This window comes from Pteropus medius, unplaced genomic scaffold (genome assembly GCF_902729225.1).
Source record: "Pteropus medius unplaced genomic scaffold, Ma_sr-lr_union100, whole genome shotgun sequence".
In the NCBI taxonomy this organism is placed as follows: Eukaryota; Metazoa; Chordata; class Mammalia; order Chiroptera; family Pteropodidae; genus Pteropus; species Pteropus medius.
Window position 1 is genome coordinate 5,295,138 of NW_024347791.1, and position 26,476 is coordinate 5,321,613.

General features: G+C 46.0%; 1 protein-coding gene and 1 long non-coding RNA gene across 3 annotated transcripts in view; one reads left to right on the top strand and one right to left on the bottom strand.

Moving 5' to 3' along the window:
- The window catches only part of RFX4 (regulatory factor X4), a 136,832-nt gene that overhangs the window by 58,808 nt on the left and 51,548 nt on the right, over nucleotides 1-26,476 (bottom strand). For both annotated transcript variants that reach the window (XM_039877868.1, XM_039877867.1), the window contains exons 5-7: nucleotides 8,991-9,052; nucleotides 4,676-4,889; nucleotides 3,110-3,187 (exon numbers count right to left, since the gene is read on the bottom strand). In XM_039877868.1, the coding sequence (XP_039733802.1) occupies nucleotides 3,110-3,187; nucleotides 4,676-4,889; nucleotides 8,991-9,052 (354 nt within the window). The remainder of the gene's footprint in view (nucleotides 1-3,109; nucleotides 3,188-4,675; nucleotides 4,890-8,990; nucleotides 9,053-26,476) is intronic.
- LOC120614912 (uncharacterized) lies at nucleotides 1,967-10,260 on the top strand. The gene is made up of 3 exons (XR_005656127.1): nucleotides 1,967-2,270; nucleotides 4,815-4,931; nucleotides 9,485-10,260. It is a non-coding gene; the product is annotated as an uncharacterized LOC120614912 (long non-coding RNA).

A 26,476-nucleotide genomic window follows, 5' to 3' on the forward strand; every position in this document is an offset into this window, starting at 1 on the left:
CTTTTTCCCCCAAGAGCCCTGGCCAGTTGGTGCCATTGTGGGATGCTAGGTGTTGCTACCTAACTACGTGGGCACGCCAACTCCAAACCACAAGCACCGAACAGACATATAGTAGGCGCTCAAACATGGAGTTGTTACTGTTAATGGGATGATCACAGGAACTCCAGCTGTGCTGTTGATGAACAAACAGAGTGAATGGCCACAGCGGACAACCCCCTGCTGGCCTCCTGAACCCCTGTCTTTTGGTGTGAGAGTTGCAGGTCAGGGAGAGAGCAAGGTAGGGGGCAGAGCGGTGGGACGAGAGAAAGGGAGTGAAGGGAAATAGAAGGTGGTTAACTGGTGTATATAACAACATTTAAAAATATCTAGACGTCAGCCAGCGTTGATGAGTGGCTCATCTTAAAGTTAGGGAATAACTGAATTTTTGTGAATTCTCATAGGCTCAACTTGGTTCCTGGACTATGTATTCTTCTTTCTCCCACAGACGGACATTCTTAAACCCCCTACCTATAGCATTCTCCACATTCCTGGTTCCCCATATCAATTCTGATCCAGTGCAGGAGGTAATTTAGTATTTAGCCCTAGTCAGATACTTTAGAGGTAGTATTATTATTGGCATTAGCTTTATTTACTGAGTGCCTACTATATGCCAGGAACTTTGCATAGGTACTCTCATTTAATACTCATACCACCACTACAGCTGAAAATTGTTACTCCCATTTTGCAGAGACATTTGTCCAAAGCCAGATAGAAAGTCAGGGAATGGATGACATAGAGCCCATGTCTGCCTGTCTTCCTACCAGTCAGTCCCGTGGATAGTTTGTTCTTCACATGGTAGCTGGGCTCCTGTCCTATTCCTGAGACCCGTGTGTCTCCTCAAACTGCTGCCCGCTTCCCAGTTTTCTGCCCCTGCCCTGGTGACATGAAGTGTCCTGCAGGCCCCTCTGAGAAGTAGGGTCTTGCTTTCCTCTGATCAGGCTCCACCCCTGAGCCCAGCCTGGTGACCTGAGCTCAGCCCAGCCCGCCTGGACTCCCCAGTGTACACATGGGATGGGAGGCTCGGGGGACGAGGAATGGGGAGAAAAGCACGCCCCCCCTGACTTCAGGTGGGGAAAATGGTAATTGTCAAAAGCATGACCAAAGTGATGAATGAAGTCGGGTTTGTAAATTGTGAAACTCAAGTCGCAGTTGTGTTAATGCCACAATGGTGATAATACTGTAAAGTTTTCATCCAGATTGAAAATTAAAACAAAGAAAATCCAAGTGAGTGGAGGTTGCTTTCCAGGGTTCCGATCCTGGCCCCACTACCAGCTATGGGTGTAATATCTCTACCTCCCAGTTTCTTCACATGTGCAATGGGAATAAAAGTAGAATTTAATGCATAGGTTTTGGTAAAGAGCCTAAAAAGTACTTATTATAGCGCTTAGCACCTAGTAGATGCTTAATAAAGGTTAGCTTATTACTGTTAGCATGGAGGCTCTATCACTTCTGGGACCAAAAAATCAGTGTACTGCCCTAAGCATTTGAGACACCCTTGCCCAAGTATCTGAGTGTCACCCAGCCAGAATCCCACTGTGGCTCTGCTCACCTGTCAAGGCTCTTGTTCTGCCATTGGGACACCTGGTGGCTAACTGTCAGTCTGGCTGGGCCTGGAGATGGCCGCATCCCTAGGACAAGGTGCTCTGCTGTCCCCTCGTCCCAGCTTATCCCTGGGCATCAGCCTCAGGCTGGGTCCTGGACCTCCCTGCCTGCCTTTCCAACTCTGAGTAGGAAGCTCTGCCCCATCGATTCCTTCTGAATGCATTTGCCCTTCTAGGCTTTCATTGCATGCAACCCTACCCTCCCTCCCTCCCCCCCGCCTCACTGTAGCTCTCGCTCATTTTGAGCAGTCAGTTTCTAGCAGAAATTCTGAAAAGATCAGCAGCTGTGTACAGTAAAACAAATCTGTGGGAAAATCAGTGTCTTTTGCAGGCATCTCTCTGTTTGAAGCCTGTTCAAGAGGCACAGGGAGCCCTGCTCGTCCTCGGTCTATGGAGCAGCCTTTGAACAGAGTGTATTATCCAGTTTTGACCTCCCATCCTACTCTCTGCGTTTTAGACCATTTAATGTCCTATGGCACTGGTTCCTTGGAGTGAGAAGAATAAGGAAGGAGGGAGAACAGTGTAAAGCGTGACAGCTGATACCTGGGAGTGAGATGTGAAGTGGACAAACATGGTGTTTACATCAGGAGGTGGAGCCGACAGGACCTCCCGACAGACTGGATATGGATGGTGAGGGAAAGAAAAGACTCGAGGTTTACGGCTTGAGCAACTGGGTCGGGGGGCTGGTAACCGAAGACTTAGAAAACAGATTTGGGGCAGAAAATTAGTGCTCTGGTTGAGCCATGTTAAGTTAGATGTCGAGTCAATCGAATTCGGAGCTCAGGACTAAATGTATGAATTGTCAGCTTTTATAAAATGGAGATATTGATGTCTTCCTATGATTAAGATGAAGTCAGATAACTTATATAAAACGCCTGGCATCATGGAGGCATTTAACAAATGAAAACTTATTAGACAGAAGAAAGAAGCTCTTAACTCTTTGCAAGCATAAGTGATAAAAATAATCAGATGCAAATGATTGAAAATGATTATATAAAGTAAGCTTCCTGGATTTTCTATTTTGGTCTCCTGCTGGTGGGATTTGATAGACACGTGGACCAGACCTTGAGAATGGAGGGTAGCCAGCGCAAAGGCATCGAAGTGGATAAGCCTCAGGAAAAAATTAAATCCAAAATATAGGAAAGCTTTCCTTTGGGTTTTCTGAATCTATAATTCTGGCTATAATGATATCCTGGCAAAACTGTCTTCCTAGTAGGCCAGTTGGGCAAGATGAGGCTCACTAATTAGATCAAAGAAAAGGCGATGCCAACTGCTGTTCACACAGAAGATCTGTAAAACAAGGATGATAATGGCACCTGGTTACTAGGATCGCTGTGAGGATTGAGCGAGCTAATGTGCACCCAGAGCATCCAGAAGGTCTGGCACGTAGTAGGAGCTTGTGAAACAGAAGCTAGTGTGTTACAATATTTCAACACAGCGTATTTACAACTCAACACTTGTCGACCTACCTCATCAAAGTTGGCTCTTATTACAGTGTCCAGTATTCTCTGACAGTGTGTTCTGTACATCATAATAAAGGTAGAAACCTGTGGGGAGTGGGGAGGGATCAACAATAAAGGCATACGTTAATATGCATTACCGCTGCCCTTGGAATTTCAAGTCGTTTATTCCCTGTCGAGGGGATGGAGTCTGCCTGACACCTGCTCATCCTGACCGACCCCAGTGAGACTCACCTCCAGGAGGTGATTTCCTCTGCCCCTCAGCTCCCTCCTCTGTGCTCCCACGGCACCTGAGTGTGTCCCATCACAGCACTCACCCCTCGGAGGGAAAACACAGGTTTCTCTCCCTGCCCCTACTCTCCACTCCCTGAAACTGTGGGCTCTGGGAAAATAAAATGGCATATTATTCATGCCTGTGCATCCGGCATTTAGCACGGTGCCTGGCACATAGCAGAGTTTGGTAGGGCTTCTTACATTAAATTCTCATCAGCTGAGAGATACTGAAAAGTGAATACCCAGTGTGTATTTATAAGAAGAGGTGATTTTGCCAAAATCACAAAAAAGACATTTGGAAATTCTCCAGAATCTGCTTAGCAGGAGAATTTTATCTCCAGCTTCCTTTCTCCAAGGATTGTAAAGCTGTGGTATGGAAGTTTGTTGAGGGGGGAAAAAAAAAAAAAGCAAATTTGAGAAAAAATAATAATTTATCTAGTTCTTAGATTGAAAGCATTCTCTACAGACATTCTTTGTTTCAAAACGTAGATGTGTACGTGTTTAACATACACTTGGTTTGCTGGTACGAGCATCCAGCCCCTGCTTGACTGTGAGCTTCCTGAGAGCAGGACTCAGGGCTCATTCACTGCTGCACCCCAGCTCCCAGCACCCCCTGTGGACGACAGGAGCTCAGCACCTGCTGGCACATGGGCTGCATCAAGACGGGTGCCTTAGAGATGTGATAACCTGGGGAAAAGTCCCCAAATTCATGCTTCTGATAATTTCCTCCAAACACCCTATGATCTGAACTCTCTGAGTCACTATACTTATAAAATCTTCTTTGTCTGAGGGATTATGATTTCACCATATCCTCTGCAGCACATGGGAAAATAAACTTTATCCTATAAAAAATAAATCTAGAGGAGAGGGGTTCTTCCCTCGTGAAATGAGAAAGTATAACCTCATAGAGGGATGGGAAGGGCAATAGGTAGGTAGGTAGGTAGGTAGGTAGGCAGACAGGTAGATTAGATAGGTAGACAGATAAACTTTTTATTTTAGAATAGTATTGGATTTGTAGGACAGTTGTGAAGATAGTACAGGGACTTCCCACGTGCCTCACATCCAGTGACTGTTAACATCTTATATTAGCATGGTACCTTTGTCATAACTAGTTAACCAATACTGATACATTATTAACTAAAATCCATACTTGATTCAGATTTCTAGCTTTATATTTTCAAACTCACCATTCTGCAATTAGTTGTGTGCGTGCGTGTGTGCGTGTGTGTGCGCATGCACGTCTGTGTGTGTAAAAGAAAGAGAGAAATCCCCCGCTCCCAGTAACACTTCAGACACGGTCACCTTCTCCTCGGGCAGACTGGCTGGTAGATTTAAATCTTTGACATTTGGGAACTCTGGCAGCAACGTTCCAAGTTTGGATCGGGGTGAATATGCCACCGTCTGTTTGCTCACTTCTTTCTTGCCTGTCTCGCTCACCCAGGCGGCTCCTTTCTTGGAATACATCACATCATAATACTGTGAGTTCTCCTTCACCGCAATGCCGTAGTAATGGTACCTGGGCCACAAACAGAGAGAGATCCACATGCACCATTATCAGGTGGGTTTTCCTGGGCAGGGGGTGCCCAAGGCCAAGGATGACTGGGCCTGTCCTCCCTGGGCTGGAAGAGTTAACTCTCCTTTAAGGCTCTATATCTCGGAAGTCTAGAATTAAACCAAAGTTCCATGTTGCCAGCCATCAATCAGGCAGGTAAAAATAACCAAAATTGCCTCCTACAGAAAATGTTAAGTCAAATACTTTGCAAAGCAGGGGGATGAAAAAATTTCCACTTGTACTTAATCTCTGATATCCAGCCAGTGTGATCTAGAGGGATAGCATTTGAATCTCTTCTTGGGGGGGGGGACCCCAAGAGGCAGGGTGTGTTTATGATGGCAAACTTTACCACCAACACAAATTCATTTGGCCTGTTTTTCTTAAGCAATAAAAGGTAGTTTTAAAGAATCCTATCTTTAAAAAGATAATTTCAGTTGCTTCTGTTGATACTGAATGTAAAACAAAGACCAGAAATTTTTATTAACTTAAAATGGGCTTAATAATAGCCACATCATTAACTAAGACTAAGGAGGGATAGAGGCTGCATTTTATTTGGATTTTAACTACAATCTGTTGAGTACTTGCTATGTGCTAGGCACTTTTTGCAAAGTGTTTTATGTATATTAATTTGTAAAATAATACTGTGAAATGGGGATTATTAAGGTCTTTTTTATGGATGAGAAAATGAAGGCAAGAAAGCTTAACTTGCTCGAGGTTATAGCTGTTTAGAATACAGGTTCTTGCACACGGGTCTGACTACAAAGCCACCGTGCAATACTAACAGCAAACGCTGCATGGTGGTATTACAAACTTTGATATTTGTCAGAGTCATTATGGGTCATAATAAAAATACAGATTCCTCGGCCCCAGGCCTACTGATTCGGAACATGGGGATGGGGCCCAGGATCAGCACTGAAACAGGCACCACAAGTAACTCTGATGCACATCAGTTTGAGATGGACCAGCCTGCTGGATAAGCACCTGCATTATATTCCCAGCTCTATGGTCCCCAATCATTGGAGGGACTGTCATTATCTACTATTGTAAATGGGGTGCCCTCCCCTCCCCTCCTTGCCTCCTGGCACCATCACAGCAGCTCACAAGGTGCCAAGTGGTTTACACACATCACCTTATTTAATCTCACAAAATCCCTGTGAGGCTGGAGCTAATTATTATCCCCGTTGTACAGACTAGGGAACTAAGGCCCAGAGAATTTAAGTAATACACCCAAGATCACCCGGTAAGTGGTAGAGGCAGGATTCGAACCTCCAAAGTGCTTTTAACCACTAAGCCGGTGAGTCTCCAACTTTGCTAATAGTAAGAATCCCCTACAGAACATATTAAAATACAGACTCCTGGGTCCCTCCCCCAAAGATTCTGGTTTAGTAGGTCTAGAGTAGACTGTTACAATAACACAGCAATACTACTGTAAGTAACTCTTGGACCTCCCTTTCAGAAACACTGTACAAACATATTAACTCTTCTTTCCTACTCATGGAGAGATGGTTGGTGACAGTCACAGCCCGATACAAATGAGGAAGCGTTTTGAGTTACGGGAGAGGCTTCCCAGGGAGGGGAGAGACAAGCACATGTAACGTAACCTTCCCTCCCCTGCCCTCCTTTCCTCCTGGTACCATTCTGTGATATTTCTGCTTAGTGGGCATCTCTCCTCTATCTGAATACATCCTGGGATGAGGAACTCGGAGCCTCCGAAGGCAGCCCAGCTCATTTTGGGTCGGTACAGTTATCGGAAAGTTCTCTCTGTGTTGAGCTGATCTCTGTCTCCTGTGCCTTCTACTTTCCAACTGTCATAACTGCCTTTCCAACTCAAAGTCCGGTCCTGCGGGAGGGGGAGGGGAGGGGAGGGGTTCCGTGTGCCCCAGAAGCGCCCTTCAGGTGGGAAGGCAGTCTCCCTAACTTTACCAAGTTCCCCTTTATAATTTCTCATCAAGATCATCGTAACACTTCAGATCAGACCTTTTCTTGGTTTTTCAGAGTGTAGACTGCTAAAATCCACAACTACAGGAAGCTGTTGCTCTGATCTTAATTTTTCTCTTTCGGCTTTGTAGGCACATCAACGCACCAGCCCCTCCCCGCCAGTGTCTTCTGTCCAAGTAAATTTGCTGAGGGATTTTTTGCTATAAGGCCCAACAGTGGGTTGGAGACTAGAGCTTCTGATTACCTTTGATTGGTTGGCGGTGTGACCAGCCTTGGAGGGTTCTTATAGAGAGGAAAGAGGGAAATTGATTACATGGAATTTTTAAGGAAGTACTGCCCAATATGCCAACCTCTAGGTTAAAGAAAAATGAAGACAAACGAACAAAAAACAGGCTCGCACATGCGGACAGAAGGAGACTTTCTTCAAGTTTGTATAGGATAAGAAAACTTTGTTCTATTATTACTATCTTTACTATCTATTTCTACTCATCTTAGAAATGGGCAACTATGTTTTGGAGTAAGTGTCTCTCCAGAGACTATGAGCGGGAGAAAAATAATTCATTTCCACGCATTCAGCCTTCTTCCATCCATCCACTTATCTGTTCAGCCAACACTGTGAATCACCCATTGTGTGCTAACTACTGTGCTTACCAGCAACCAAGAAAGGAAGAATCTGGCTTTCGTACTCTGTACTCTTAAAAAGGCTGAAAACCTCATTTTAAAACGGATACCGGAATTTCTCAGTATGAACCAAGATTTATTCTTCAGAGTAGTCACCTTGGAAAACTATGAGAAATGTATTCCAGAATGTCCCTGGCTAAAAACTTTTCTGTATGTCTCTTTGGAAATCGCCCCCAGAGCTTCTGAGTGACACAAAAATAATTAGTCTCGTTTTCTTCAGAACTTTACCAAAAAAGGTGTTTCCCAGTTTGATCATCTGCTTTCTTTACCTATCTTGGTTCCAAAGATAAACCCGCCCCGGGAAGATGGGAACATGCTGCTCAGGAACGGGAAGAGTGAGGGGGCAGCACTGGACACGCCGCTTTTGAATCACCCTTAGTGACACGTCTTAAAGTCTTACGTGGTCTGTTTTTTTAAAAAGTTTCAGTATTTTATGAGTCGTCGGCAGGTGCTGACCTGCTACTCGGCTGGTCAAAATGTTTAGAAATGCTGTATAATAAGGCACCCCCTTGTGAACGCAGTGTGTACATTAGCATAATCAAGGTTCTGAGAAGTCCTGCATCAAGGAACCTGTTTAACTCAGTGCTCGCCAAACTCACGTGGCCACCAGACCTTTGCCATGGAACACCTATGAATGTCCCACAATTTTTGAAATGCCCTTCTAGGCAAGTCTTATAAATCCAGATTTTAGTGAAGCCTGATTCACTATGGGCAGATTCCCTCCATCCTGACTCACACCTAGGAGGTGTCTCCATAGGATTCCCACCCCTCAGGTCACCTCTTCAGAAAGGCCTTCCGGGACTACGCTTTCTCAACCAGGCCACTTCCCTTTTGTTATTCTCTACAGCCCTTTGTCACGATCTGATTGTCTGTCTATCCTCCCCCCACCGAACGTATGCTCCATGAGGACAGTGACTTGGTTTCTCCTGTGTCCCCAGCACTCAGCACCGTATTATCTGACATATAGAAAGTATGAGGCAAATATCGGTAGGCTGGTTGACAGGACTGATGAGTGGAAAGCACTATGCCCTGTGCACCACAGTATGGCTGAGCCTCCCCTCCCCATCTCTCTCTCAGAAATTAGGACAGGCCGCTCCACCGGCTGGCTGGATACTATGAGAGCAGCGAGCTGCTCGGTGAAACAATCCAAATAACCTGGAGATTGTCCGAGAAGCTACAAGGTGCTCCTTTAAATGATGCTCCAGACAATTTTACAAAAGCCCTTAAAGGCAGGGTGGTACAAAGTCGGATTCCTTAAAGCAGCTGGGCCAGATGGCCCTGGGCTTTAGACGTCCTCTCTCTCGGGGGTCCTGGGAGAGATGGCCGGCTGTCTAACGCTCCTCCGTGCTCTGGCTAGGCATGGAGTTCCTGCCAGGCCTGTAGACAGAGCTCAGGGTGAAAGGCCTGGGGTCTGGGTCTCTGCAGGCGAAGGGCTTCGGTGCTTACTTGGACTGTCCTCGGGTCCCGAGTCTTCTGGTGGTCAGTTGAGGAAACTGCTGCCTTATGATCTGCAAGTCAACACGAGAATCCGTTATCCGTCAGGAGAAGCTGGGAGCACAGCGACTGCACTGAACAAACAGCAGTCTAAAGAAGGGAGAACATATATCCTTGGTTGCATTGGCTTATTAGGAGTCCGTCAGGACCCCGAGAAGACACCTGGCCTCAGGGACGTGGGAGGGGTGCGCCTGAGTGATTGTGGGGCTCACTTGGTGGCTCTGAGCTTCACCCCTCCTACTCACAACGTCGGGGAGAGTACCTGTTGATCCAGAACTTGTCACTCCCTTGCTTGAAGCCCGCCAGTGGCATCCATCGCCCCTGGAACTAAAACCCACCCCCAGCCTCTGTGACCTGTCCCTGCTTACCTCCTGGCCTTCTCTTGTCCCATTCTCGACCTCACTCACTGGGTCCCAGACACGATGGCTTTTTTTTTTTTTTCCTAGTCCCAGAAACACAACCCAACCTGCTCCCCACTGGGGGCCTTGGTACTGCCGTTCCTCTGCCTGGAATGCATTTACACCTGGATCTTCACAAGACTGGCTCCTTCCCTCACCACAGGCTGGCCTCTGAGGGAGTTGCCTCTGCCCAGCGACCTCCTCTGATGAGCCGATGCAGAATCGCACAGCAGTCCCTCGGTATCACGTGGCCCAGCTTTGTCTTCTTCCCGCTTAGCGCTCTGCAGTGAGCTTGCTGGCTCACCCTCTGAGTGCTTTTTTCTCTTGCTTCCCTCACCTGAATGGAAGCTGCATGACGGCAGGGACCTGGCACAGGGCTTGGCACACGTGAAGAGCTCAATCCTTTTCTGATGAATGAAGGAACAAGCCCTCCCCTGCCCCTGAGGCTATCCTTTACTCATCTGCAGAGTGGAGGATGCTAACTGCTGTTGCCCAGGACAACCACACACATTTGCCAGAAATCTGGGAGGATGGGGCCATGTGCCCAGGTGAAAATACAACTAAAGGGCCTCATCCTTGGTGCTGACAGAGCTGAGGTCTGTGGAGAGGCAGGGTAGTGCAGGTCCTTGGGCAACGGCTTGTGGAATTAGACTGCTCGGATTAGATCCAAGCTCAGCTTTTAGTGAGTCGAGAGCCCCTGGGCCAGTTTTTTAACAGTCAAATGATTCCGTTTCCTCATTTATAAAATGGGAATGATAAGAACCCCTACTTCAGGGAATTTTTTGTGATGAGCTGAGCTGAAGAATAAACGTACGTAAATAATTTGCACCAGTGCCTGGCAGTTAGTAATGGTTCAATAAATGTTACCCACTGTTACCACTGATTGTCCTGATGACTCATTCCCTTTTACTTTCAGGGACTTTTCTCTGAGGTCTAACCAAATTCTGCCCGACTCCCTTCCCTTCTAGGACAGCATGGAGCAGGCACCCGTGGTCAGAGCGCGCAAGGCTGCATGCTGTCCTCCCTAGCGCTCACTGACCACGGGTAGGGCATGAACACTGAGCACTTTCTCAGAGCTGGGGATGAATCTCTGTGGGTCCATTCATACCCTCCCCTCTGCCATCCACAGATCCTCTCATTGCCTGGTTTGCTCATTCAACAAACATTTACTGTGACCCTGCTAGTTGTCTGAACTTGGAAAAAGTTTAACCTCTCTGTGCCTTAGACTTCTTCCCCGACATCTGGGGACTCAGGGGTTTATGTAGTCTTCCCCTAATCAGAGGGATAGATGATGGCGGCTTCAACTAAATTGGCATCGGTGGGGATGGAAAGAAGTGGACGAGTTAGAGGGATGCTGAGCATCTAGAATGGGTAGTGTGAAGGATGACCGTGTCTGGACGTTAAGAAGCTAACCTGTCTCCAGTGTGGAGAATGGATGGGGCAGCGAACGCTGCATTCCTCACGAGTATAGTTAGTGAATCTAAGGAAATTATATTGCGATGCCACTTTGTCGTCTCATCGTAATGATACAGAACAAAATGATGCGATCCTTCCCTGAGTTCTCCAATGGTATCACTTTGTTGGTACCGTATCCCTGGTTTCTTTAACCCTACCTCCTGTAAACGAAGGACGTGGGCTTCCCACTTTGTCTATGTCCCTCTCAAATGGCTGTGATCTGAGGAAAATGATCTATTCAGAATGGGATGGGACCCCGGCTGTCAGCGACAGGGCTAAGCGCTCTGTCCTGTTATGCAGTCTGAGACCACACCAGGGTCTCGTGGCTTCCTCACCTCGGGCCGCTAATCTGAACCTCTGGCCAAATATGCCGTCCAGGCCTTTGTCACATGACTGGTGTCAGAGCCAAGATCTGAAGCAGCTGTTCACAAAGGCACGATAATGAACAGATATAAATATGTCAAAAGAGATTGAGGGAAAATACTAGAAGCATAAAAATAGGGCCGGGTTAGGGGGGTTCCTCACATTGGTTAAAAGTGGGTTGATTTGGGTTCTGAGTTTCCTACCTACCCGAGCAAAGATGATAATTCAATAAAGTTACAAGCATCCCAGCATCCAAAAGATAAACACATTCTAGTTGATGAGGAAAACCAGAAAGTTTCCTATATTTCCATCTGGGAAATTTCTCCTATGCAGACGGGCTCCACAGGAAGGTACCATGTTTAATGCTCTGATATTAGCATACCATTTGAAAATAATAATGCTGTCATGGAGGTGGTAAAACAAATATTCATTGCTGGTAATGTCGTTTATTAATGCGACCCTTCCCATAATTACTTTTACAATAAAAATACTCATACACTGTGATTTATTCATTCCAAGGAAATAATCTAAAATAAGAAAAAGCTATGTGCAAGGCTACTAAAAATTGGAAAAAAAATAAATGTCCAGTGATAGGGAACTGGCTAAATAAATGATTATACATATACTCAATAAGATATTATACAGGCATTAAAAATGATGGTAACGACAACTATGTCACAATACAGAAAATGCTTATGACAATATTATATGAAATAGCAGACCTCAAACGACATTTATGCTATGGTTATAACTTATGTTTACACAAATATAGGAACAGAAAGGAAATATGGAAAAATAAAAATGGATGTTTGTTAGGGTAGTCGAATTGTGAGTACAACAAAAGGGTTTTGTATAACATTTGTATAAGAAATCAACATTTTTTTGCAAACAGAAGAGGATTTTCTTACTAGAAATAGTCCTAATTGGCAGAGGAGGTTCAAGCTAATCTTGAAAGCAGCACCAAAAATATACCAGAATGTTATAGTGGTTGTTTTTCTTTCTTTTTCTTTTTTAAAAAATAAATCATTCCCTATTCCCTAAAAACAATATGTAGATAATTTTAAGAAGCTATATTGTTTTTCTGTTGTTGTTATTGCTAAGTTTTATTACTCCTTGGTTGAAGAGAGTGGCAAAGTTCTGAAATCTTTCTAAGTGTTTATCCCAATGGTGTCTCACATAACGTGCACAGAGCAAACAGCAGGGCCTGGCCCTGGGCTAAGGTACTAGGGGCCACAGACTCTGGTCTAGAGACACACCAGAGAGCCTCTAGGAAATGCTTGTTCTACCTCTACAAGGCAATAAAACATGCAGTCAATGTGTTTGCAATTCTTTGCACTATGATCTTGAGGAGTTATCGAGTCGTGGAACGGGGCCTGTGAAGTCATCAATCGATTTAATCTACGATTCTCTCCATAGCTGATAGGCTTAATATCCCTTCTGAATAATGTCTGCATCGATACATACAGTTTCACCATCTTTATGATCAGCATCACCCTCTCCGGAGTCACCCAAGGCAGAAGCTGGAGAGACTCCACTCTCTTCCTGACACTACACAATCCATGTCCTGTTGGTTTTGCCCAAGACATCTTCTGAACCCCGCCACTGTTTCAGTATCTCTCACTGGCCGGAGAACCCTCACACTCTGCCAGCCATGATCTCTCACCTGGACCCCAAACACATTCTCCGAACTGGTTGCCCCTCTTCCAGCCTTGCTGCCCTGAGAGCAGGATCTTTTTTAAAATCCCAATATGATCATTTCATTTCTTTGTTGAAAACAGTGGGTGCCTTCTCGCTACCTACGCTGGACCAAAATCTAGCCTCTTAGGGCTGGTCCATGAGGACCTCTGTGACCTACCCCAGCCCAAATCCCTAGCCTCAAATCCAGCCCCGCCCCCCTGCCCCCCACACCGTGCTCCCTGAGCTCCAGGCATATACTGGTCCTACCCCAGCACATGCTATCTCTTCTTTCTGGAATGCCAAAACCACGCTGTCCCCCAGTCACCCCTGAGGAACTCCTCTCTCAGCCTCTCCACTTGCCCTGTGACCCTTCCCACGAAGCCTTAGGTGCCTGCCATCTCGGTTTCCCTAGCGAGCTAGGAAGCAATGGTATAGGGTGGTTAAGCCCACAGGCTCTGGAGCCAAGCCCTGGCTCTGGCACTGTGCCAAGCACTTTACATGTATTACCTCAGTTAATCACTACGACAGGCCAGGTTCCACTGCTGGTCCCTCTGTACAGTAAACGGAGGCTGAGAGAGGCTCAATAATCTGCACAAAGCCACGCAGCTCACATGATGCACGTCCGAATGTACCCAGTCCGACTGGACGCTCTACTGCAACAAAATTCTTGTCTCTGGATGAATGAAAGTGCCCCAAAGCCCCTTCTTTTAACAGCAACTTTTGTTTCTTTTATGTCATATTCCTGCATTTATACCTGTTAGGCGTGTTTAAGGAATGAAATCATTTCTTGTACTCATCTACTCTTCAATGAAGATTTCTTTTCAGTTCCCCTAACTTTGACCCTCTTGGAAACGTTCTTGTGGCCTCTAATATGAACAGAATCTGAGAGCCCTGTCCCCACATATGCTAGGGGAAGGGGAAGACAGCGGAGAGGACTGTGACATCAGCAGGCAGCCTGGGGTTTCCCCTTAGATTAAATCTACCTGCAGCCAGTAAAGTGGAAATCTGACAAACACTTGTGCTTAATATAAAAAAAACCTAAGCAAAAGTCATTCTGTCTGGATAACTGAGGTCCCCAAGTGGATTTACTGAGGGAATAATCCAGATCATTACCCGTCTCCGCAGAGACCTCTGACACCTCTCCATGGCCAGCCGACTCAGCTGGAGCTCGACGGTCACTGTGCAACTCCACTTTTTCTTCTCCCTTTTCTCTCAAAACCTCCTTACATGAGCCCCAAGCTCCATCCAAATCAGACGACTTGCTGTCGATCAATTCTCTGAATGATTCCCGACTTCTGGGCTCCAGGCTCTGCACCTCCTACCTGCCACCCTCTCTGCCTCCTCACCACCTGTGACCTTGAACTCCACTCAAGCACGCACCGCTCCCCCATGAATAGCCTTCCCGATTCCCTGACCAGGAGTAAAACCTCTTCTTTCTCCAAACCGTGATGGCACCTGCTACTTCCAGCCTATGACGAGTTTCGTCCTTCCTCTATCCTGAGTATATTCTGATTCTACCCGCCTCTTCCCATCTCCACCAGTCCCGGGGCCATGAACTCGTGCCTGGATTGCAACAATGGGCTCCTCATTGCCCCTGTGTCCAGTCGTGCCCTACCACAGCCACATCTCCACGAAGCCTCGAGACAAAGTCCAGACCCGTCAGGTCCTGCCAGCTCCGTCCTGCCTCCGTTCCAGCGCACCTCTCCCCCTCCTCCTCTCCCAGTCTGCACACCCCGGCCATACGGGCTTCCTTCAGGTTTCACGAACATGCTGCATCCTCTCTTCCCCTACCTAGCCTCTCCAATAGGCTGTTCTCATTTTCTAGAACCCTCTCCTCATGCCCTTTAGTCTGCCTCATGTCTACTCATCCTCCAAATCTTGGCTTTTATCTTATTTCCTCCCACAAATCTTCCCGGGGCCACTCGTTGGGGTTAAGTGACCATCGTTATGTGGTCCTCCTATCTATAGTCAGTGGTCTGCTTAGCTCTACGACGTCCTTGCCCAGGCCTGGGAGACTCTACACACACTGGAGCTGCAGACTCATTTTCTACTACTCTTCCCCACGTTTGACGAGCCGTGGCCTCAATAACCACAATAGATTGCCTAACGGTACATAGCTTAGATTCCTGCAACAGCAAGTATTTATCGAGCTCTACTGTAGGCCAGACACTTGCCAAGCACTGAGGGATAGAACACTGAGCAAAACAGAAACAGCCTTTGTTTAGGAAGCTTTCATTCTAGTGGGAGGAGGCCAAAAATAAACAAATTAAAAAGTCAATATATCTTATATCGGATAAGTGCTACAGAGAGGAACAGAAAAAGCCGGGTGAGGGGAAGAGCGACTGGGAGGTAGGGGTTATTTTATTTAGGGTGGTAAGGACTCCGTGATCAAATGTCGCATTTGTGTGGTGACCTGAAGAAAGTGAGCGAATAAAATTTCTGGACATCCGCGGGGAGAACACTGCAAGCAGAGGGGACAGCCCGTGCAAAGACCGGGAGGGCTTGACGAGCTTGGCTCACCTTGGGCCTTGTTGGCCTCTGTAACGCACTTCTGCCTTTACTCCGGATGAGATGCGGAGGCTCTAGAGGGCTTTAAGCAGAGCAGTCGGGAACAAGATCTGACTTACCCTTCAAAGGGTCGCTCTGGCTGCTGTGAGGAGAACTGACTGTAGTGGGCAAGGGTGGAAGCAGGGAGACCAGTCAGAGGCCACTGAGGTAGTCCAGGCAGGACATACTCTGGCTCAGTACATTAATTCATAGATCCAATAAATGAAAGAAAGAATACGTGAATCGTTCCTCTTCTGCTGGCCCCTGAAGTTGTTTCCCGTGCTGTGCTGATATAAACGATGCTATAAGCGGTATTGTTTTCCCAATGATTTTTATTGTTATTGTTGATATTTTGCTTGTTTCCCCGCGCCCCCCCCCCAAGGGTGGAGCTGCTTGATGAAAGGGGAGAAACATTTCAAGGTTCCTACAACATACTGGCAAATTGCTTTGCATGAAGTGCAGAAGAGTATCATCACTTTTTAAGACTGTGCTACAATGAAGAGCCAAAAAGAGAAAAGACCTTTGAGCGTCGGTGTTCGTCACCCATAAGATGGGGGAAATAACACTTGCTCAGCTGACTGGCGTCTAGCGGGGTGTAAGGGGTTGGAGTGGACACCCGGGCTTGTGCCCTGGGCGTGGTCAGCCGGAGGCAGGAGCTCCACCTCCGCGGGGCTTTCATTGGCTCTTCACTGGCTGGAGGGGGGAGGGGAGAATGCCCGCCCGGCTGCTAGGGAGGGGCTGCAGCAAGGGGGTCCACATCCGTTAACACCTCCCTCTGCCTCCCCTATTACGTCTTCCACTAGTCATCAACCTTTTTCTAGCCCATTCTCTTCACTGACAGAGTTAGCACTCTATGCTTCAATCCTCTGATGGATTTTCAGAGGATCTTCATTCAAACCAGTTTGTAGGCTTTTGTGATCTATTATGGTCTCCCAAGCAATGTATTTGTGCGGTTAGACTATTCGGTTCTGTTTGTAAAAATACTTTTTATCTGAACATATTTGCTGGCCAAATCCTCTCTTCCTCCCCCCCGAAAGAGAGAAAGGTAATTTCACATAAAGAACTAAGAGGAAAGGAATTTGGTTAAGAGTTGGGGATGGGGGATGGGTGGAGACACTGCTGAACCACATCACATTCTGCCCAAATGGAGGTCAAGACTTTTCCCACTCTGAGCAAAGAAAGGGCTGGTGTGGATCGCGCCTCCTCCTTCCAGCCCCAACAAAAAACCTGTGGGAAGGGAAGGGGCTTTGCTTTTTTTTTTTTTTTTTTAACTGTTTCTTATGGGCTGTCCATTACGAATTATTCTCCTCTCCTTTCACCAAATAATCAACTGGTCCCGGGATCTGAAAGCCCAGCAAGCACAATTTAGTTTGAGTCTCAAAATGCAGGGTTGGTTTCAGCCCCACTAAGGGCTGTTCGGCTTTTAATTTCTGGAGCAAGACTCGGCAAACAGTCCAACACTTTTGTGGAGCTGTGAGAGTTGAGCTTCGCTGTTTGATAAATGAGCAGACGGCAGGCAGCCCCTCTTTCTTTTTTTGTATGGATTCAATGAAGCCTGCCTAAAGAACGCCACATGCTGTTCTAGCTAGTGATCTAACATTCCGCAACACCCAGCCTTCCAAATTCCCTTTAATTACTCGCGAATCCCACCCTTCTGTCTTTCAGCCTGGCAGACGGGGCTGGGGGCTCCGCGGGGCTGGGGGTGGGAAGCAGGGGAGCTCTGGAGCTCTACCCTCTCCGGAGCTGCCGGGATTCTTTCTTAGGTGGTGATGGTCGTGTTATGCATCCTCCCCAGTACGTTATTCTCCCTGGTTGAAGGAAACTCAGCATGGGGGCTATCCTGACATCATTTTGTGGGTGCAGTTTTTAAGAAACATGAGTGAGTTTTAGGCAGACATTTCTGAAATGTCATATGCAAACCACTGCCCTCTGTTCAGGGAGAAAAGAGTGAGAAGAGGAACTGACACCCACTGAGCATCACTGGGCGCCATGTACTAACAAGGGGTTTTACGTTTGGTATGAAATTTTATCCTAAACACAACACTAGAGGAGAGTGTAATGATTCCCATTTCACAGACAAGAAACTGGGACCCAGGGCTATTCCAGGCTGCTGGGTTTCACAGACTCTAGCCAGTGGAAGAAGCAAGAATTTTGTTCTACTCTCCTGTTCTTCACTCTGGCCAACGCCCGTGGGAGCCAGCACAGCGACCACTGACTGTGCACGAAACCTCTGACGTCCTCTCTAGGTGTCAGAGCCACACAGGAAAGCCACTCGGTCTCATGACAGACAGGCTTTGTTTTATTTTAACCACCAAATCCATATGATCTTGATCTAGCTTGATGTCCAAATTTAGTTACTGGAATGGCTCTGAAAAAGGGGCTTTCGATTATTTCCAAAAATTCAATCCACCCTCCATAGGCAAAGATTTGCCACCAACAAGAAATGGTCCAAAAGAAGCTGCAAAGTAATGGAGTAAGTGCAGAGCCTCCCACACTTTGAAGGAAACAAACCCACATGTATGTAAAGAGTCAAGGATGCTTGAAACAGTTTAAACATAAGAGCTGTGGGTCTTATTTCAGAGGTCATTTGGGTGTGGGAAAAAAAAGAGGGGCTTTTCAAATAGTGAGAAATTAGAAATTCAGTCCAGTGACAAGTTGCTGTCTTATAAACATGTGTTACATAAAAGTATTATGCCTTCTCTTAAAAAAACGCACAATTTTCTGAACCAGAGAGAAAAATGATTAGGGAAAGAGGTTGGTTAAAGGGACTCTGATTGTCACAACTTTAAATCCGAAAGTGAAACCCTCACTTTCTTTGTTGACAATAGACCTAACCCCTTTTCCAAAGAAGAAAAATTAGTTAAGCCTGGCGGTATAAATAAGGGTTTTTAAACACCCTACCTCAATGTTATCATCTTGAAATGGGTATTTCCCAAAATAATTTTACTATGCTGATGGAAGTCCATCCATTCGATAATTTTTTGTATGTATCGGGCACTGGTGTCCAATGTTACAAGTTCCACAAGAAATTCCCCAAGAAAAATTTCAAAACTAGAGCAATAAGACAGAAATGGAATTTCGAATCATGTGTATGGACTGATGAAGGATTCCATGAAAACCCCTTAGACTAGGAAGGTAACGGTTAATCGGTTTGTCCCTTGAGGGGTACCAGGGATGCCAATTTCAAGAAGTCCTAAAGTCTATATGTGAGCCCAGGATTGTCCTTAGGCCGACTGGAAGATGTGTCACGTGTGTATGAGAAAAGACAATCATCACACACCAAGTTAGCTAGAATGAGGTGAGTTACATAAGACACAGGTTAAATCAAAAGTAGAACAATTCTGAAGACGATAATAAGAGAGGGTGAGGGTGGTGATGGAGGTGTGTGTGTGAGGTAGGAAATTTTTAGAATAATTGTTCTCAAATTGTTCAGAAGGAAGAGCAGTTAGAAAGGTTGATACACTGATATGTTAGTGATAATATATTAAAAACATGATGCATTGGAGTCATGAAATGTTGCTGTGGTAAACTGAAATTTTAATTATAGCCAACATGCACTGAGCATTTACATTACCACACACTGCGCTATCTCAGTAATTCTCCAGGTGAGTACTATCGTTTTCCCATTTTACAGGTGAGGAAACTGAGTCCCAGAGCTAGTAATACGTCACCTGAGCTCACACAGCTGGTTAAGTAGTGGTGACGGGTTTCAAACCCAAACAATTTGATTTCAGAGTTTTAATACTGCACAACACCAAAGACGCCTGAAATAACAAAATATGGAATCTAGTGTGAAATCAGACATTCTGATATGGACACTCCATAGCAGATACTAAAGGTTAAGAATAACATATGCAAGGATTTAAAGTAGAAGGAAACTATCTATTCCACGTACTTCCCCCCGCCCCCCGGGGTGTTTGAAAGTTGGAAAAAGACCATCCTTGAAGGATCCTAAGGGTACCCCAGAACACCTTCATTTTCTGTGATGCCCTCCCCATGGGTGTGCACGCGACTCCAGCTCAGGGCGGGAGGCATGGCTGGGTGGATTGTAAGGACTTGAGGAAGGGGGGCAATCATGTAAAATGAGAGGGATCTTTAGCCTCATCTCCGTTCCAGGTATATGTGGCTGCTGGGGGCGCAGGTCCCTAAAACACAATTGGTGTTTTTTTTTGCATTGCTCGAAAAACTGGTGGGCTGGAAGGAACCAAGTATTCTAGGAAGAGCCACCCACGGCCCCAAACTGCCAGTTATGTCAAGTCCTCACAGGAAAAAGGCAGGATATAAATAAATTCAATTAATATATCTGTTGCCCCAACTTCCTTTTCTTCAAACCTCCTACCTCCTACTGGTGTCTCTGCCCCGCAGAGGTCATCCAGTGGTGTCCGCACACGGCCTTCAGATCCAGCCCTGCCACTAAAGGTATGACCTTGGAAAAGCCACTCCTTCCCTCTGACTTAATTCCCTCGCCTGGAAAATGAGGGGGTTTCACCAAAGGGTCTGGAAGTCCTCTTAATAAACTTATTTATATTGAGGTGTTAGTAACGGATAAGTATGAATAAATTATCCTGTCCTGTTCTAGTTTCCTTTTCTCTCTTTTTTTTTTTTTAACAGTCTTAAAGGAATTGAGGAATTTGGGACATCAGCAAGCCTTCAGGGGAGGTATATGTCAGGCTAAGTGGCCACTCCACATATTCAAATTACACTGTCGTATCTGCCTATTGCCTACCCATCAATCTGCATCTTCCTGAGAAGTTCAATAAAATGCTGATCATAAATCATGGTACACTCACACAGTCTTAAGTGATCACATTGTGACTGCCTATGTTGCTTCTCGTGGGCTCCTAATTTGTACAGAGTACCCCATACTCTTTCAGAATCCTGGGTTCCATTCTTGTGGGCTCCTAATTTGTACAGAGTACCCCGTACTCTTTTAGAATCCTGGGTTCCATTCATAGTTGTAACTCATAAAAGGTGGTCAAAAGGTACAAACTCCCAGTTATAAGATAAATCCTGAGGACGTAACGTACAGCATGGTGACTACAGTAAACAACACTGATTGTGTATTTGAAAGTTGCTAAGAGACTAGATCTTAAAAGTTCTCATTATAAGAAAAAAAATTTGTATGTGTGGTGATGAATGATAACTAAACTTACTGTAGTGAGCAATTTGCAGTATTACACATGTATCAAGTCATTACATTGTACACCTAAAACTAATACAGTGTTATTTGTCAATTATATTACAAAAAAAAATAATAATAATACATGGATGTCCAAAAGGCCCTTATGTGGATAAAATGGCCAGTTGCCTGCCTCCTCTCCTTTCTAACTAGTCTCTAATTTTTTATTCCACGAGGCAACAAACTACATTTTCCTGACAACCTAGGACAGCCAATGAGATGTGCGGGAAATCACTGGGCTGCAGTTTTCACCTTTCTCCCCTGACCCCTTTTTACCCTACCTCTTGCCTGGAATACAGCCTTTGTTTCCAGCAGCCACTTTGGACCATGAGGTGACCTAGAAATGGGAAGAGAGCGAAGGAACCCAGGTCCCTCACGTTCTCATAGAGCTGTCACACCAGTGCTGGGTGATCTTTGTCTAGACTTTTTAATACAACGAAAAGTAAGACTACTAATTTATTTAAGCCACTGTTTGGGGATGGGGAGGGGCATCTTTTACCCACAGCCCGTACACAATTCTTAACTGATACATCTTCTGATTTCCACCCAGGATTTATTTCATAGAGAAGGTTCCAGTGGCCCTGGAGTTAGCTAGCTCATCTTTAAATGGGAATAAAAACCTCTTACGGTTTAAAGGGCTGTGTGAGGATTAAATGAGATAATATATGCAGAGGGCCTGGCCCAGTGCCTGGCACAGAGCCAGCATCACTGTCATGATTTCGAGTTGAAAAGTATTTCTGGCTAATATGGCAAGGATCCGCATATGTTTGTAGACTAATCTTCCCACTTCATAGATGGAGGGACTGAGGTTCAGAGAGGGAAAGGGACCAATAGATCCTCAAGTTCAGGACCCCAAACTTGGCCTTATTGGCCTACAGCACATGGTGGACCCTCGATAAAGGTTTGTTGAAGAAAATGTTCTTTCACCTTTAAACCTCTGCCGGCACGTTTGTAAAGAAATCCCTTTGTAGGTTAGAGATGTTCTCTTTGCTTAGAAATCTGAGGCCCAGGTTTTCTTTCTAAAAAGATTTAGCTTGTTGCTAAGCACATAATGCTCCATCTTTGTGCAGGTAGTGTTTGTTTTAGAGTTTACAGAAGACTAGTAGGAAAGCAGGAGAAAGAAGTATTTGGTGAAATTAAAATACCCACTTCGGCTTCCATGGATCTCATAAGCCCGAGGGTCGGGAGAGGACAATGCTGGGTCCCCGGGGATTTTCCGGGACTGACCTGGTTCTCAGGCTGCCGCTTGCCCCCCTCCCCTCCTAAGGACGCTGCTGTTTCCTCTTCCATGTTCACAGCTCAGGAGGCTCATCTGCCACCTCGTTTTGCAGTTTCTCCTGGGCATTTGTCCCTTCAATAGCCCCCTCCCCTTGAGGGCACTGTCTTCACTCTGTACCCCATTTCCTGGAACAGGGCTGGGTCCCTAACAGAAGGAGACCAGTGGATCTCAAATAAATGGGTGAACCCCGAATGTTGAGGGAGGAAGCAGCATCGGAGGTTCTGGCAGGTGGCTTCACAGTGCCTGGAACACTTGCGGGGAACGCTTGGGGGGGAATTCTCACCTGTAATAGCTAGCACATGTGACCCCTGGAAAACAGAGAGGCCAAGACGTCACTCAAATTCCATCATCTAGGTGGTTGCCAGGTGACTGCCAATGACTACGCCAAAGTCAAAAAGACAACTTTCCACACAAACCTGCCTCCACACACACCCACCCTACCTTTGAAATAAGTCGTTCGGTGTAAATGAGATGGTTAAGTGCATGGATTCTGGAGCCAGACTTCTCGGGTTCACCTTCTGAATCTGCTGCTTACTGCCTATGGGAGCGTGGGAAACTACCTAACTTCTTTGGGACACGGTTTATCCATCTTTGAAATGGGGATAATGACCATCGCCGCCTCGCAGAGTTGTTTGGGGGATTAGACGAGGTTGGTCTACATAAAGTGCTTAGAACAGCGCCAGGTATGCAGAAAGCCCTATGTCAGTGGCTGCTATTTTCATTAATTTTATGAGAAATCTGGGAATGCTGCATTCATCATGAGCCACAACGAGACACTTACTTCTACCACCTGTTAAAGAAACTGCCTATAATAAGCTTGGGCGATTTAGCTGGATGTGATGTCACATGAAGGTCAATCCTGATCCCTATTACCTTGTGTATGTTTCCATTTATAGTTCTGTTCTCTAAAAATTAATTTTCCTGCTTTTGCTGGAAATCAAGCTATCATTCTGGAAGTACTTTTTTCTCAACCTGACAAGCCTGGAGGAACCAGCGGCAGGAGGGAAAGGTTAGGGACAAGCAGAAGGCCAGTCCACGCTGTCCCTCTCCCCAGTGCAGGTCCTCAGGCCACACGTGGTCAGACCCGGGCTGCAAGTAGGGGAGTTTTCAGGCAGATATGAGACTGCAGGAGCCTGGACTAGACTTGTAATGTCTGGAAGAGAGTCTGAATTATTGAACAGAGGCTTGTTCTTATAATCGATAACCAAGAGGCTATGAAACCTTATAAAACCCATGAAACAATCAGGGGTCAGGGAAGAGAATTTGGCCATCGCATGGTCGAAGGAGTGACGAGAACAAAACAAAGCCATTTTCTGTCTGTACGTCACCGAGTTTGGCTTGTTCCTACACCAGTTACACTGGTCGGGGCTCATCTGGGCGTGTCTAAAAACCAAGGTGCAACATTAGACTTGCTGGTCAAAATCACCCAACACAGGAACAGAGCTACTGGGTGAATCTTCAGTGGAGGAGCAAGAGCAGCCTGTGAGTGGGAGGTAGGAGGTCGGCTGCAGAGCTCCACAGGGGCTCCTTCAAAACCCATGGCAGGACCCCCGCCCCCAGCACAGGGACGGCAATGCTAGCAGAGGGCACTGATAGCTGGGAGGAAAACTCAAAGAGCACCAGCTGGTCGAAATGACTCTTGATGTCTTTCCTCTAAACCGCCCTCCTCCCCTGACCTTGGGGGAGCCAGGAGCAGGAAAGCCGAGCAGGAAAGCCGACCCCACTGCTTCTTCACAGAGCAAATTCTGAGCCACAGGGAGGGAGAGGCTCTGACTTCAATGTGAGAACGAAGTTTTAAATTGGACCAAACTAGACTTTTTCACTGAATTTTAATTATTCAGCCCAGACCGATGTGATGGCTGAGCATGGTCAGATACTGGGGGGTCTCCCCATGTCATCAGAGGGCACAGCAGGAAGGTTGGACAGAGGACTCTGATGGTGGGCTCTTCAGAATAAGTAAAAATACAGCCAGTTTCTCCTGGTACCTTAACAAGTTCACCCCCACACAGCAAATGGGCTAATGGAAAATGGGTACAATGCCAATCTCATATGGTTACCATACAGATTAAACAAATTCATATAAGTCAAATGATTTATATGGTCCCTGGCAAATACGACTAATAGGAGTCATTCAACCTTTAACATACAGCTGAGCACCTATCATGTGCCAGGCACTATTCTGAGAGGTGGCGATTCCTAATGAACAAAAAAAGTCCTTGTGGAGCTTCCATTCTAGAGGAGGAGTCAGGTAAAACACAGGCAACTAACATATGCAGCTCTATCATATGTATAAGTTACATGTAATAGTTATATAATGATGTATAATTATAATGTATACAATACAATGTGTACAATACAATGTCTATATACATTATAATGTATACAATATAATAGATAACAATATACACTATAATGATCATATATTAAATATATACGCTAGATAATTATATAATATATATTAGTTATATCCTATATATATGTATATATCTCTATGACTTCAGACCCTGATAAGTGCTCTAAAGAAAAATAAAACATGCTGAGGAGACAAAGAGAGGATGAAGTGGGGCCGGTTTTAGGCAACGATGATTTCTTCCCTTGGTAGAGCTTCACGATTTTAAAAAACTGCTCTCATAAGCTTTGTCCCATTTTATCCCTAGAGTCACTTGGTGAGGGGTGATTTCCGTCTAAAGATGGGAGCTCAGAAAGTTAAGTGACTCCAAGTTGGGTGACCTTGCATTACTCTAGGCAACAGGAAAAGCAGGCAAAGCCCAGTTCAGCTAGAAGCATCAGCATTCTCTGCAAATCCTAAATTAATTCCGGGACCTGCAGTCAATATGACATTACTGGAAGCCCTTTCTTACAGAGCCTGGCCACGGTGTTGGAAAGAGACTCTCTGTTTCGGGTCTTACTTGCAGCAAGGCGATTGCTGACATCCACTTGCAGCCAGGGGACATGGTCGGGGGTGCGGGGGGAGAGTTCCGGTGCTGGCGTCTGGTTCATCCCAGCTCACCTGCACACTGGGTGGGGAGACTACTACCAATCACATTGCCTCTGAAGTTGAAATACTGAACCTCGCCTGTCCTGAGTTAAAAGTTCATAGATGGATCATAAGGTCGGGCAGATCTGCTCCAAGGAAGACTGTCTGCAGTTACACCCCGAGGTAAGGAGGCGGCAGCTGCAGCGTGCTGGGGGCCCTCAGGGGGTGCGACTCTATCTGGGATTTCAGTCCAACGAGCTCAGTGTGGAGCGTGCCCTCAGCAGCCACCTGTGTCCTGCACCTACAGGACGGCCCCAGTTCCCGACTCCCATTTGAACCTGATGTCAAGGCAGCTGCAGAGCTTTCGCACGGGCGCTTTCTCTACCATTAGAGTATTTCCTAGCTTTTGTACGGAACATGAGATGAAGTTCAAATGCTTGTTGTTTGAATGACTGTTTTGGAAGCAACTGGCACTGTAATTCTTCTTAGGGAGAAAACTTATTATTTGGGAAAATATTTCAAATAGTCATGTGGGGTAAATGGGACCTGTGGGCAAAGATGTCAGCAGAAACCGAGGATTGGAAGAGAGAGGAAATTTGGTGGGGGCTGTCCCAGAAAGGAGGGGAGAGAGGAGGGAGGAGGGTCAGAGGGAGGGGGAAGAGGAGGTGGCAGAGTAGGGAGGGCTGGGTCTAATTGTGGGGAACTGGCGCGTGGAGGACCAGTGAGCCCCCTGTGAGGTAGGGAGGCGGGAGGACATATTGAAATGGGCATGTGTGCTTCATGGGACACTGTTTGAGATGTAAACCCCTCCTACAAACTTCAATCTACAAGGATCATGAATGCTTTCACTAGGGTGACATGCGCAAAGTAAAGAGGCCCCTGAGTTTTACCCTTGCCTCAGGATGGTTCAGTACAGGGCTGTCCAATAGAACATTCTCTGATGATGGAAATATTCTGTCTGCACTGTCCAGTATGGTAGCCCCTATAGTCATATGATATACGGCTAGTGTGACTAAAGAACTTAGTTTTTAATTTTGTTTAAGCGAAACAACCACATGTGGCTGGTGGCTACTGCACTAGATAACACAGGTGTAGAGAGAGGCGGTAGGTGCAGAAGGAAAAGTCCCACGTCAAGGTGACTAAGAATACAAGTGCTCTGTGATTCGCTGAAGTCTTGGTGGCAGGCTTGAGACTTAAAATAGGAGCGGAACTGGGGTTCTGGGAGGAGGGGCGGGGTTAAATACATTTTATCTATATCACGAGGTTAAAGAAACCCAGGGTGACAAATGCATTTGAGAAAAAAGGAATAGAAGGTCCTTATACGGGTAAATTGGAGTTTCTAGAAACGGTAAGGGGTTGTTTTGTTTGTTTGTTTTTGCTTTTTATAGACTCTAAGCTAACAAATGGCTATTTGTATCTGTGCACTAACGTCTCACGGAGAATTTGCAACAACAGTTGTAATGGCACGTGGCAGGTGTTACTAAATAACTGAACTATTTAGATGACAGAGCGAGCGACACCTTACGTCACCCACAGACATCCTCGTACTCGAATCTGGCACTT